Source organism: Syzygium oleosum, unplaced genomic scaffold (genome assembly GCF_021117445.2).
Source record: "Syzygium oleosum isolate NSW1041296 unplaced genomic scaffold, Sole_v2.1 Sole_v2.02, whole genome shotgun sequence".
Lineage (NCBI taxonomy): Eukaryota > Viridiplantae > Streptophyta > Magnoliopsida > Myrtales > Myrtaceae > Syzygium > Syzygium oleosum.
This window is the reverse complement of record NW_026607486.1, coordinates 14637994-14651677: the sequence shown is the minus strand read 5'-3', so window position 1 is coordinate 14651677 and position 13684 is coordinate 14637994. Positions and strand designations below refer to the sequence as shown.

The 13684-nt window shown below is 39.5% G+C and overlaps 1 protein-coding gene across 3 annotated transcripts; it reads left to right on the top strand.

Annotated features, from left to right (window-relative positions):
- Positions 1-2347: 2347 nt before the first annotated feature.
- Positions 2348-11611, top strand: LOC115686896 (RNA-dependent RNA polymerase 1-like). Of its 3 annotated transcripts, none has more exons than XM_056308523.1 (5): positions 2348-2547; positions 3356-3819; positions 5378-7269; positions 8005-8155; positions 10503-11611. In XM_056308523.1, exons 2-5 carry the CDS (start codon positions 3463-3465, stop codon positions 11337-11339), a joined length of 3237 nt encoding a protein of 1078 aa, XP_056164498.1. In that variant the 5' UTR covers positions 2348-2547; positions 3356-3462; the 3' UTR covers positions 11340-11611. The 3 variants fall into 3 exon arrangements, with proteins under 3 accessions (XP_056164498.1, XP_030468173.1, XP_056164497.1); XM_030612313.2 differs by having other exon boundaries at positions 3174-3819; XM_056308522.1 differs by lacking the exon at positions 2348-2547 and adding an exon at positions 2709-2768 and having other exon boundaries at positions 3174-3819.
- The last annotated feature ends 2073 nt before the right edge of the window (positions 11612-13684 follow it).

The window sequence follows — 13684 nt, the reverse complement described above, 5'->3', positions numbered from 1 at the left end:
GGAAAAATAAAGCATTAATAATGGAGTGATTATATCATTTTTATCTTGGAAAAATTATAAAAAAAGTCCCAAATCTATTGTATTTGTGTCAATTTAGTTTTTTTTGTCGTTGTTAATTTAGTCTTAAACTTTTTAATTTGGTCAATTTAATTATAAACGTCCAGACTAAGCGAGGGTCGCCTTGCCTGTGGCTGGTGAGGCCACGATCGAATTTTTTTATGAGTGTTTTCATGGACTAGGTATAGTTTGTTTCTGTTTTGTTATTCTTCTGTCCATTTTTTCATGCACACGGTATTGTAAGAAATCGTGACTTAACCTATTATATTATATTCTTTAGTTGCGTCTTTCTTCTGGAATCTCCACTTTCCCCCTCGACGTAGGATCTTGATCAATTTTTTTGGACAATTTTCGTACCAGTTTGGGATTTTGGATGGTATTACCCCTTTTCCAAATGAAAAGTAATAGAAATACTACTTAATCGCATCCTAGTAAGTTTTAACAGAAATACTGAAAGTCTACGTACTACATTTATTTTAAACTAATTTTTATGTCACAAAAACTCCTAAAGTGGTATACCTGTGCAAAAACTAATTTTAAACTAATTTTTATCCAAAACTAATATATTCATGTCAGTTTTATCCTGAATTGTGGTAAATCCAAGATTTTTTGGAGTAAATGTGGTACAATTGCTTCAGTTTGGGGGTAAGTGTGGCAAGAGTATATCGGTTTGGGATTTTTTGCGACAGAAAAATTAGTTTTGAATAAATGTGGCATGAATACACCAATTTGGGGTAAACGTGGCGTGGAGTACCAGTTTGAGAGTTCTTGTGATGCAAAAATTAGTTTGTGATAAATGTGACATGTATGTACCAGTTTGTTTTTTTTTTTGCGGTATAAATCGAAAATAGAGCGGGTAATAATCAAGTGATTATACTATTTTTATCTTTCGCCGTGATTAGTAAGGAAAAGTGTATGCATATGTCAGAAACTTAAAATTAATTTCACGAGATTAGTGATTTATCATAAGGACAAATAGCTTTCATCCTCTAAATAGTTAACAACTTTTTCATAGGAGGTGACTTTATTACTTGAAGAGTTAGTATGCATCAGTTTCGATAAAAAAAAAGAAGCATGCATCAGTTGCTACTAAAATTTTCATGGTTGGTAGATTTTCAATAGAACAAGTACCTTTAACACCATTTTTCAACACGGTGTTAAACAGTAGAAATGATTGTTCAAACCTTTTGTTTTGTAGAGTGCTTGAAGTTTAGGCCACAACGTTTTGGCATCCTTCTCACCGACTACCTTTATTAACATCTCATCTGATAAGTTCAGCAGGACAATACTCCTTGCATTCCTCATTAACATGTCATTTTCGGCATCTTTTATTGTTTTGGACAACTTATCGTTACCTTCCAATGCTTCGGCCAAATCTTGAGTTGTTAATAGCGGCTCCACCTCAACGCATAACCGAAATTGTTCCTCTCATTAAACTTCTCAATTTCGACTTTTACCCTAGATATAATTGCAACAACAGAATTTCCATATTTCTTCTTTTTCCATTAGACTTGAAGTGCAAGATCCATTAGTTTCACAATACTTTCCATAAGGATAAGTAACTTTCAACTGATCAATAATTAGTATCTTTTCATATAGAACACTTTCAACACATTATGAATTGCACATGGTGTAATTTTTATTTATTTATTATAGTTTGGAATGCTGCATGATATAATATGGGATTTGAACCGTCACCGCTCAACGAGAAGGGCTACAGGGTCAACCCTTGCCTACATATGGACGAGTGGAAGTTGTCGCCACAGTGGAGGGATGACGTGGTCTCTATCCATGCGATCCTCCTAAATCAATGTAGTAAGCGATAAAAGGTTCTAACAGATTAAATAAGCCGAAATTCTTCGATGACTAAACGGGACGAAAGATCTCGAGTATGATTTGAAGTATTGAAACTCAGAGAAAATAGTCCCGAGCCTTGATTAGTGTCTAATTAATCTCACGGGTTATCAAACAAGGCAACAAGTTTTGAGATTCTTATTTAAGTAATATCGCGAATTAATTTAGGTGGACCTTCCCCAAAGAAAGTCCCGCGTCGGAATCACACCAATGGAAAAGGGAAAGGAAAATGAAAAGCAGGTAGTAGAACCAGTGACCCCCCAACACGCGGCGGTACTGTATACCTCATGGTGTGCTCGTGGGTCCGCGGCAAATTGCTTCCTTACCGAGCACGTTGGCTCATGCAGAGTCGTCACCTTCGGTCACCAAGAATGGCCCGCCAAGGAAGGAGGGAATCGTGGCTTTTCTAGTCTCTCTCTCCCTCCTATCATTACGAGAGTAGTGACTGAGAGAGTGAGAGATTGGCAAGTAGAGCCGGTGGTTCGTTATGCGGTGTGTGTCGTTGACTGAGAGGTTGACTTGGAGTTGACGACGACGAAGGAGACGCTCTCTCCTCTCTGGCGCTCTCTTTTCTACTCTCTTTCTCACCACAGAGACAGACCCTTCATTCCTTCACTGCCAAGCGAGCTCTTCAAGGTAAACTAGCCTTCTTCTTCTGCTTCTTCTTGTCTGTCAAGTTCGGGTTTTGGACGATCGCCGTTCTCTCTTGCTGTACCGCGACATTGTGTTCAAGAGTGCGAACTCCGTGTGACTGACGATCTTTTTTACGATCATGTGTGGATCTCACGGGGTTTTAGTGGTTTGGTTCGGAGGAGTCGCGGTGTTGGGGAACTGCTCTGCGGAGTGAGATGGTGCAGGTTAGGAAGGACTCTAAGTACCGTGAATGTCCCATATGATGTTCTTATTTCCGATTCCTTATTCTTTCTCCCGTGAAGAATTCATGGTCATCGGCACGTGAATCTCTTCGGGAAGGCAACTTTATTATCTGGAATTAGAATCCATCACTGTCATATGTCGATATGGTTGCCTGAACTTGTAGGCTGTTCTTGTGTTTTTCCCCGTGCTGGTCGCTCTCTTGCTACATGTGTACGATGCTGATTGAACCCCATTATGCCTGTAAATAGTTTTTCTGAGTGCTTTTCAAATAGCAGTGATCAAGCATCCATTTCATAATCAATCGCTATGATGATTCGTGGTAGTTTGAGGCAACCGTTACTTTATGTAAGTTCTCATGTTTCCTGTCACATGTTTTCCCCTTTCAGTACTGCGAACTTCATGGTTGGAGTTGAATGGTCCAACTTGTTTCTCAAGGGCCCTAGGCTGACGCTGTGCTGTCATTGCTGGTGACGTCCTTGATACGGTGCAGCAGAGTGCTATAGCGTTTTCATCAGTAGAATGGGTAAGACTGTATTCATAAGCGGATTCTCTCGGTTAGTGACTGTAGATAGAGTCAGGGAATTCCTGGAGCGAAGGACTGGGAAAGATACCATCTATGCCATCAAAGTTAGACCACACAAACGTGGGGCTGGATCACATGCTTTTGTCCAATTTATGGACCCTGGATATGCTAAGTTGATTATTTCATTGGCTAGTCAAGGTTTGCGGTATGGGTGTTCTCATCTGACTGCTGCCAAGGCTGAGCGTGATGTTGTACAGAGGCCAAGAACCCTTTCGCATTCAATTGAAGGTATAGCTTTGCATTTTGGCTGCCAGGTATCAACTAGAGGGTTCGCCACTCTGTGGACAGGGGTGAATGTCACTGTAAATTTTGGGGCGGGGCCGAGAAAATTCTGCTTTCTTATGTCTTATTCCGATACGGAGTATAGGCTCGAGTTATCCTATGAAAATATCTGGCAGATTGAGCTACACCGTCCAAGAGGCCGTAGAACCATGTATCTTGTGATTCAGGTGAGTGGACTTCATTTGAATCACGAGACTAATTTACTATTTTATGCTAATATTGTGATTTATCCTCCAATGAATATTTGGTTTTTACATTTCATCGGACATCACTTTGTGTGTGATCTCCTGAATCTATTGAACGTTAAAATTTTCCGTACTACATTATTAGCCATAGTGTTGGGATCTGATTTTTAGTTCTCTAAATGGGGGTTGTTTCAGGTTCCCAGTTGATGACTTGATGATAACTTATTTTCAAGATGTTATTTTTGTTTTAATTTCATGGTACTTATGCCTAGATCAAACGTCTCATGAACATGGATACCTTGCCCAGACCTTATCTTGACAGGGAAATGGCGGGCGGAACTCCAAATATATTGGTGGGCTCTGGTTGGGACTAGGAATACGCGTTCTGGTTTAGCCTCCTGTCTAATCAATTTGGGACACAAAGAGTCATTGGGCTAGGTTGCAATGAAGGGTCAAGGTAGTGAGTTTGTGGGAGTAAATGATGACTTCTCCAGAAATTACAATCTGCAAGGAATCACTTATAAAAATTGGACCAGTATAATGTATGTTCGAGAGAGACTTAGACATTAATAACATTGTAAATTAAGAGAGAGATGGTGGAAGAGGGCTCTTTAGAAAAGTAAGGTTGAAATTTTCGTCTTGGGACGCACACTGACTTAGCTTGGAAATAAGAACATGTTCTATTGACGCACCAATGACTAAGTGGCTGCCATCTCCTCCTCCCCTCGAATCCCCGATCTTGCAAAACTAAACCAAACAAGAGAAATGAAAAAAGTCATGGCTAGGAAGACTTGATTGCAACAGTTGCAAGGTTATGACTTCAAGATTTATGATATTCAATGCCATTTTCCGGGGTCAATAGTTTCCCAACTGAAACTCAGCATTTAAGAACTTACTAAGGCACAGTTAAAATCACAACAAGGCATGATAAAATTTTGTAAACTTTCTTAAAGGATAAGGCTTGGAGGTTTATGATCATAATCTTTCATGAGGTTGTTGTTTCTTGATTTTAGGAATAATGCGTCTTGTTAAATTAAATAATATCAATCTTCTTAGGCTACATGTTAATGTTAGATAAAGACAATTGTCTGATTCGCGTTTTGTTAATTGCTCTTAATGAACTTCTGGGTCATGGCAAGGTTGGCTAAGTAGGAAATTAAGCAGGGTACACAAGTTCCCTTCAGTGGAAGAGAAGATTTCATATCTGCTGATCATATTCTGGCATCTGGCTAATTTGGAACTTTTGGATGTTTTAGAGCCTTAGAGGTTTAGCAATTTACACTTTAGGCGTAGTGGCAAATGTTCCATGGAGGTAAATATATTGACGGACAGCATGGATATCCCTTTATAAGGAGCCAGCTTTCAGGGGTTCGGCTTCAGCCCTAAACTTTCACTTTTGCTGACATTAAAGAAACCCGGTCCTTAATCTATTTTCTTATGCTTGCACATCCCACTTGTGCATGCTTTTCTGCATGGTATATTGCTTATGATAGAGGAGGACTTGATAGATTTCTGTAAATTTTGTTCTTGTGGATGTTAGCTGTACGGGGCTCCTTTTATTCGTAAAAAAGTTGTTCAGCATTCAGAGAATTTTTGGGACAGTCCTCTCTACAACTTTTTCAAAGATGGCTCTGATGACCAGTGGGTGAGAGCGACTGATTTTACTCCATCAGCTTGCATTGGACAGTCTTCGGCTGTATGTTTAGAAATTCCTTGTGAATATCCGCTTCCAAATTTTCATGAGAACTTTGTCAATTATAAGGAAACCGATGGAACAATTTCTATGGAAAGCGGTTCTCCTTTCTCCTGCAGTGTGGATCTAGTTCCAATCGTAGGCCCTCCGAGAGGAGTTGACTTGCCTTATGAGGTCATCTTTAAGATAAATTTGTTAGTTCAGAATGGCTGTCTAGCCGGACCTTGTCTTGATTCTTCCTTTTATCAAATGGTTGATCGATGGAGGATAGACATGGACATAATCCTAGATGCCTTAGATAGACTGTTCCATTTGAAAGAATGCTGCTATGAGCCTTCAAAGTGGCTGATTAAGTGGCTGATTAAGAAGCGGCACAAGAAAAATCTCACCTCCCGGCATTCTACAAAACCGTCTTCAATTACATTGGATGCTGGATTGGTTTATGTATATAGGGTGCAAATAACACCATGCAGGGTGTATTTTTTCGGTCCAGAAATTAATGTCTCAAATCATGTATTGCGGAGTTATTCTAAGTACATTGACAATTTTATCCGCATTTCTTTTGTGGATGAGGACTTGGATAAAATGCATTCAACTGATTTATCTCCTCGCACCGCTTCGAGACATGGAAGGACAGATATATATGAAAGGATCCTTTCTATACTGAAGAATGGCATAAGAATAGGTAATAAGAAGTTTGAATTTCTCGCCTTCTCATCCAGTCAGTTACGCGAAAATTCTGCTTGGATGTTTGCTCCGACAAATGGGTGTACTGCTGCAACTATTAGGGCAGAGATGGGTGAATTCAGTAAAATAAGAAATGTGGCAAAATATGCCGCAAGACTCGGCCAATCATTGAGTTCATCTACTGAAACTCTCAATGTAGGTAGACATGAAGTTGAAGTCATTCCGGATGTTGAGAATATATGTTATAACTTCTCTGATGGAATCGGGAAAATATCTGAAGAGTTTGCTCGGAAAGTTGCAAGAAAATGTGGCTTCGAGGGCTATACTCCTTCTGCCTTTCAAATTCGCTATGGCGGATATAAAGGTGTTGTAGCTGTTGATCCAACATCGTATGTTAAACTATCACTCAGAAAGAGCATGTCCAAGTATGAATCGAATGAGACAAAGCTAAATGTCTTGGCATGGAGCAAATATCAGCCCTGCTTTCTGAATCGCCAGGTGATCACTCTTCTCTCAACACTTGGTGTTCCGGATCACGTGTTTGAGAAAAAACAAAGAAATGCTGTAGATCAGCTAAATGCTATGTTAGTTGATCCCTTACAAGCACAAGAGGCTCTAGATTTAATGTCCCCCGGCGAGAATGGAAAAATTCTCAAGGAAATGCTAATGTGTGGTTATAGGCCTGATGGTGAGCCATTTCTATCGATGATGCTGCTAACATTCAGAGCAGCCAAATTGTTTCTATTGCGGACAAAAACAAAAATATTTCTTCCTAAAGGAAGAAGGATGATGGGATGCCTTGACGAAACCCAAACTTTAGAATATGGTCAGGTGTTTGTGCAATATTCCGGTAGAAGGAAAAAACAGATGTTGGATGAGTCAATCATGTTCATAGGTACAGACTCAGATCAAAGGTCCGTTGTTCAGGGAAATGTAGTTGTTGCCAAGAATCCATGCTTACATCCAGGTGATGTGCGTGTTCTAACTGCTGTAGACGTGCCAGCTTTACATCATATGGTGGATTGTGTTGTTTTTCCACAAAAAGGAAAACGGTACGACTCTAGCATGCCTTGTTATTGGCTTACAATGACCTCAGTTGCACTGGCACTTGTCAAGGATCTATTTTGGACTTGTTTTTGCCTTTAATTGTGGATCTTTGACTATTGTATTGATTTGGGTTCAGTCATAGCATTAAGGTCTAAAATTTCTAATATTATGTTTGTACTAGGTCTGAAATAAATGGTCCCATGTCTAACCCAATTTAATATTTTCCTCATTTTCCATTGCCAAGGATAATTTTGACAGCTCTTCTTTAGAAATAGTTTTGGGCTTGCTTTTCTATCGCCTATAAGCTTTGAGAATAAATGCTTAAATGTTTATCCAGTGGGATTTGGTGGCTAGATTTGAATTCTTGTTAATCTAGCTCCTGGTTTGTCTCTTTCTTGAATGTGGTTTGAGTTCACCGATCGGAGGCTTCTGTGTAGATTCTGTACATGTGATGCGACTTTGCTAAGAAGCATCCTCTATTTTGCTGTTTTTCTAGCTTCTGATAGTTCTGGTTCTGGCTAAACACCGCTAGTTTTTCCCTTTAATTCTACTAGCTAAAAGTAGAGGCAAGAAATTCCTTCCCCATAATTTGGGTTAACTTTCTACTTTTAATCCTTCCAAACACACTGTTAATAGATAAAAGTAGAAAGCAATATATGATATTGATCTGTACTTATTTTGATTCTCATGTCAGACAATTTCTCTTTCTCAATGCATATTACGCTTCTTGAACGAAATAGGCCTCATCCAAACGAGTGTTCAGGGAGTGATTTGGATGGAGATGACTACTTTGTCTCCTGGGACTCAGAACTAGTTCCACATCACCAGATAGAACCTATGGATTACACACCTGCCCCGCTTGAACAGTTGGATCATGATGTCACTATTGAGGTAATGCTTTTCCTGAGGCTTTTCAGGGAATTCTATACCCTGTGATGACTTTTTTCTGATACCGTGAAACGTATTTAACAGCTTACAGTTTTAGGAGGAAATACATCTAGCATCCATCATCTTCGCAATGTCTTTCTTTTCATTCAACTTGGCTTGTCCGACATGATGCTGGGATTGTATTTCATCCTTGTGGAGGAATTTGGCGCGTGAGCATCATGTCATGTCAACCCTGCCATGTTCTTTTGTTTTCTTACTGGTTCCTTTGGCTTCTAAATTTGAATGCTTCTCTTTCTTCCTACCCTGGGTTGGAAGAACCCCCAAGAAGCTAAAGTTTGCACCTTTTGCAAGCAGATGACAGCTTAAAAATTAAGCATACAATTGGGTACGACTGGGCTCATTGATTCAACCATTACACAACACGGAATTAATTGTTTGACCAGGACTATTCTACGGAGACGTCCATTAAAGGGACTTGCACCCAGAATTCTCCTCATGTAGCTCATCAATGTTTGCTTGTTTTGAGGCTTTCCTAGCTTATCGATGCCTCTATTCATCTTCTGTCCTAAAAGCTAACCGCCAAATTTTTGCTCACAACTTCAGTCGCCACTTCGAACAAAGTGATATGAACCTTTGTAGGGAAACATGAAGCGATCACGGTAAATAATGAAGCGCTTGAGGCTGTAGTGTTGTCTCAACTGGGATTTGGATTCACCTGTGATCAGGGGCTATGTTGCTGGGACCCCGCAGTCCAAGTAACACAGATTAGGGGAAGAGCCACTCATCAAATGTGTCTATAAAGGCTTCCGGCGCCACCTCTTTGGTGCTGAAACCCTATTTTATCAGGCACTGTTGTTAAGCTTAAGCACATTACCAGGAAAAAATTCTAGCATGCAATTATAACTAATACCTTAAGTAGAGATGAGGGAATGAAAAGGTGGGCTTACCGACATCTAACGTGCTTTAAGTTTAGGCCAGTGTTCAGCCTACATGTGAGGAGAAGTGCTAGAATATTTAACAATCAAACCACACTTTCATCTAACATCTTAAACTTTTAGAACAATTAGCGGTGGTCCTACAAAATCTCACAGTGATCACGGAAATCATTATGTTCATACGCCAAGTGAAACTACCTTTTTTTATTTTTGGTCAGATGTGAAACTACCTTATCAGTATTGTATTTTCTCCTTGTCTAGATAACCGGTCAACGTAGGAATTTGATCGGAAGTACCCGAGATCGGTCCATTCAATTTCCTCCTTGCAGCGAAACTCTTCTATAGAATAGAGATTCGTCATGATAACTCGTCCTTGCTTTTGGAAGGAAAAGGCTTGGGCTGATACTTTGGTGTTAGCTGTTTGCTTGTTTTAACTGTGGCTTTTCTTAAATTGGGGTGTGGATATTATCGTTTATAGTTACCTGTATGGGTTTTATGGAAAGAATCTGAAGATATTTGTAATTAGTTTTTGTTCCAACGTGACTCTATCGGTAAAACTTTCGGGATAATTGCCTAATCAGTTCTCAATCTATTGTACTAATGCCAATTCAATCATAAATTTTTCAATTTCGCTAATGTAATCCTAAGCCTTTGTGCCAAAGTCCAATATAGTTTTTCCGGCCAATTGCCACCGGAAATTACTGACGTGGTGTCCAATTATCACCGGCCATTCTATGTGGCATGTTGACGTGGACAATTTATGGAGCGCCACGTCAGCTATTTTGGGCGGCAATTGGCAAGAAGGAATTAAGTGTAATTTCGCACAAAAATTTAGAACTATATTGACAAAATTGAAAAGTTTAAAACTGAATCGAAATCTGCACATTAGGTTCACAACAGAATTGGTAATTTTTCCTAAAAACTTTGCCTTGGTTTTTTAATTTACCTTCTTGACCTTGGATTTGGAACCTGCTCTTCGCTGCTGTTGAGAATTTCCTGTTCTTTTTAAGCGTAGTCGTTATGAGGCTATAATTTCCCATGCATATACGTTTACTAAGACGGGTATATACACCGTTCTTTAGCTTCGCGGAACATTTCCTTTTCATAATGATGAAATGAACGGATTATTGCAAAACATTGGGAATTTTGGAACAGGAAGTGGCCAGCATATATATTCCTTGAACGCTTACGAGAAGATGTATATCTGAGCGTACCTTTATTTTCATAAGGTAATGAGATCATATATGCGGGAGACCAAAAAGTTGCATGTGTACCTTTTATTAGGTAATCGATGATCAGTTATGCGGGAGATCAATGAGTTGCATCAAGTTTTCAACCCCTTGATTTCTCTTGTAATGCTCCATGGATATGGGGGGAGTAACGCAACTCTTTTTGTGGTTATGTTGCTTAAGCAGGAAGTGGAGGAGTACTTTGTAGATTACATGCTCAATGACAGCCTTGGAATTATTGCCGATGCCCACACCGTGTTTGCAGATAGGGAGCCTGAAAAGGCCATGAGCGCCAAATGTTTAGAGCTTGCAAGACTTCACTCTACAGCTGTCGACTTCCCGAAAACTGGTGTACCTGCTGTGATACCACCTCATTTGTATGCCAAAGAATGCCCAGACTTCATGGAGAAGCTTCACAAGTCCAGCTACCCATCCAATAGCGTGATCGGAAAGCTTTTCCGGGAAGTCAAGGAACTAGCATCATCTGCATCGAGCTCTATTACGAAGTTCACACTGGAAATGGCGAGACAATCTTACGACCCGGATATGGAAGTGGACAGATTTGAGGAATACATCGACGAGGCTTTCTATCTCAAAGGCAATTATGATTACAAGTTGGGGAATCTGATGGAGTACTATGGGATTGACACGGAGGCTGAAATACTTAGTGGCTGTACAATGAAAATGCCCAAATCTTTCTCCAAGAGGAGGGACACCGAAGCCATTCCTAAGGCAGTAAAATCCCTGAGAAATGAAGCGCGGACCTGGTTTTATGATAAGGGAAGTGGTTCAGATCCTGAGGCTGTTGATGAATATGCAAAAGCGTCTGCTTGGTATCATGTCACGTATCACCCGAGTTATTGGGGTTGCTATAACGAGGGTTTGAATCGAGATCATTATCTTAGCTTTCCTTGGTGTGTATATGATAAACTAATCCAAATTAAGAAGATAAAAATAGGTAGGATAACTGCTCGGATGCCCACTCTTGAAGACCACTTCACCCGTGGATTGTGCCTGATCTGAGAAATCCTACTCAGTTTTTTTCTAAGTTGAAGAAAGGGGAGTTATCGTGTTCTTGTGTCTTCTGCAAATGTGTAGGCAACGGTACTCCTAAACTCCTGCTTTTGTGTAGCAAAGCTTGAATAACTATTTGTGCGTGCTTTTCATCTTTTACTACATAATGGTAATGTCTGACGGCTGTTCACTGTTTACGGTCTCTCCAAATGGGACTTCGTGTCACAATAATCGTCGGTACCCTGTAAATTTCTATGTATGAAAGTTATGCTTCCATGCCATAGGTTCCTCCGATTCCTAATGCTGGTGGATTTGAACATAATAACATCTCTGTAAGTTCAGATAACAGCCGTTGTCCAGATGATGCTGCATCAGATTCGGTTTGCCGTGAAATTTGAGAATAATATCATGCTCTTGCAATGTGTGATGTCGGAAAATTTTGCAGCAGTTGTGATCACGGGAACGGCACACTCTGTAGCACAAACAAGGTTTTCTTATGAGGAATTTTGATGCCAAAGGTACATGGTGCTCTCGAAAAAAGGAGCAGAAAAAATTGCTATCCATTTTTTCACTGCACCAAAATCTGTAGTTCGAAAAACCAGCTTCCAGTGAAGTAATCGTTTAGGCTCGCAAGCGTAGGTTTCACAATACAATGTACCTAGTTTCTCTCTTTCTTCTTTTCTCGTGGAATAAATCGAAAGAAGTTACACAGTCGAGCCTAATATCTACTTAAAGAATTTGGATTATGTACAGAAGCTACTCCCTGCATGACGACGGCCAACTTAATGCTGCGTGACTTTATTTCTTGAAGAAGCACCATCACAAGAGTACCAAAAGGTCAATACATTCAAGCTTCATTAACAAAAGCAATACAAGTACTGTAAAGATCAGACCAGGAAAGTGCTGATCTCCTCACTCTATTCAAATTTTGTGTACATTTCATATGACGTATGAATTAGAATAATTTCGACCAAAAAAAAAAATGAATTAGAATAAGAATAAAAATAATATCTGAAATTATATTAGCAAAAAAAATGTGGAACTCACTCTCAGTCTCAGGGGCGCATTATTTACACTTCAGTATCACTACCAGTTAGCTTCCTTGAAGAAAGGCATAGTTTTTTTTTTGGTCGAAAGAAAGGCATAGTTTAACGGGTGGAAAATTCCTTATTTTTCCCAAGAAACGATCAAACAGTGAGGAAACCAGGCGCGTAGTACAACCAATCGGGTGGCAGGGAAGCGAAGAGCGTATTATAGTCATTAGATGCATTGTTGTTGAATAGGACTCGGAAATCGGGCACTCGAGAGGAGAGGCCTTGTGTGATGTACATGCGTCGAACGGCTTCTAGGATGTTCCGCACCATGACACAAGTGTTTGGTCCGTGTTGATTGTAACTTCTCTTAAATATTACTGGTGGATTCCAACCGCTAGTAAGGCGGTTACTTGAGAGAGTGGACGTACACTTGAAGATAAGCTGAAACGCTATATATTATTGTGTGCTATTTTTATCTATTTATTATTGCCCATGGGTGTCTAATAGGAAGCAAGGAAAAGTGTCAAAAAAGTTTTAAACCTTTTGCATTTGTGCCAATTTAGTCCTAAACCTTTTTTTGGTGTCAATTCAGTCCTAAACCTTTTGCATTGATGCTAATTGAGTCCTAAACCTTTTTTTGATGTCAATTTAGTCATAAACCTTTTATATTGGTGCCAATTTAGTCCTAAACATTTTTTTGGTGTCAATTCAGTCCTAAACCTTTTGCATTGGTGCTAATTCAGTCATAAACCTTTTGCATTGGTACCAATTCAGTCTTTCAACACGTGAATAGCTATTAGCTGGAAGGACTAAATCGGCACAAATGCAAAAGGTTTATGACTGAATTGGCACAAATGCAAAAAGGTTTAGGACTGAATTGTCACCAATGCAAAAGGTTTAGGACTGAATTGACACCAAAAAAAAGGTTTAGGACTAAATTGGCATCAATGAAAAAGGTTTAGGACTGAATTGGCACCAAAAAAAGGTTTAAAACTCAATTGACACCAATGCAAACGATTTAGAACTTTTTTGACATTTTTCTCAATAGAAGCATTGGCCTTCTTCTTGTTGTTAATCTATTCTTGCTACAGTCAAAGTACATCTTGTTATCTACAAGAGAAAAATCGTTAAAGTTTTTAATCGACCTATTCACCCCCTCTAAGTTGTATTGCTAGCCTCAACAATTAGTATTGGAGCTTCTTTGCTTGTTATTTGAAGTGATTTACTTATAAGCATACAAATCTTTTCCATGGCTAACATTATTGGTTTTGGTGTTCCTGATGGACAAGCTTCTAAAGAGCCACCACACTTTGATAGTAC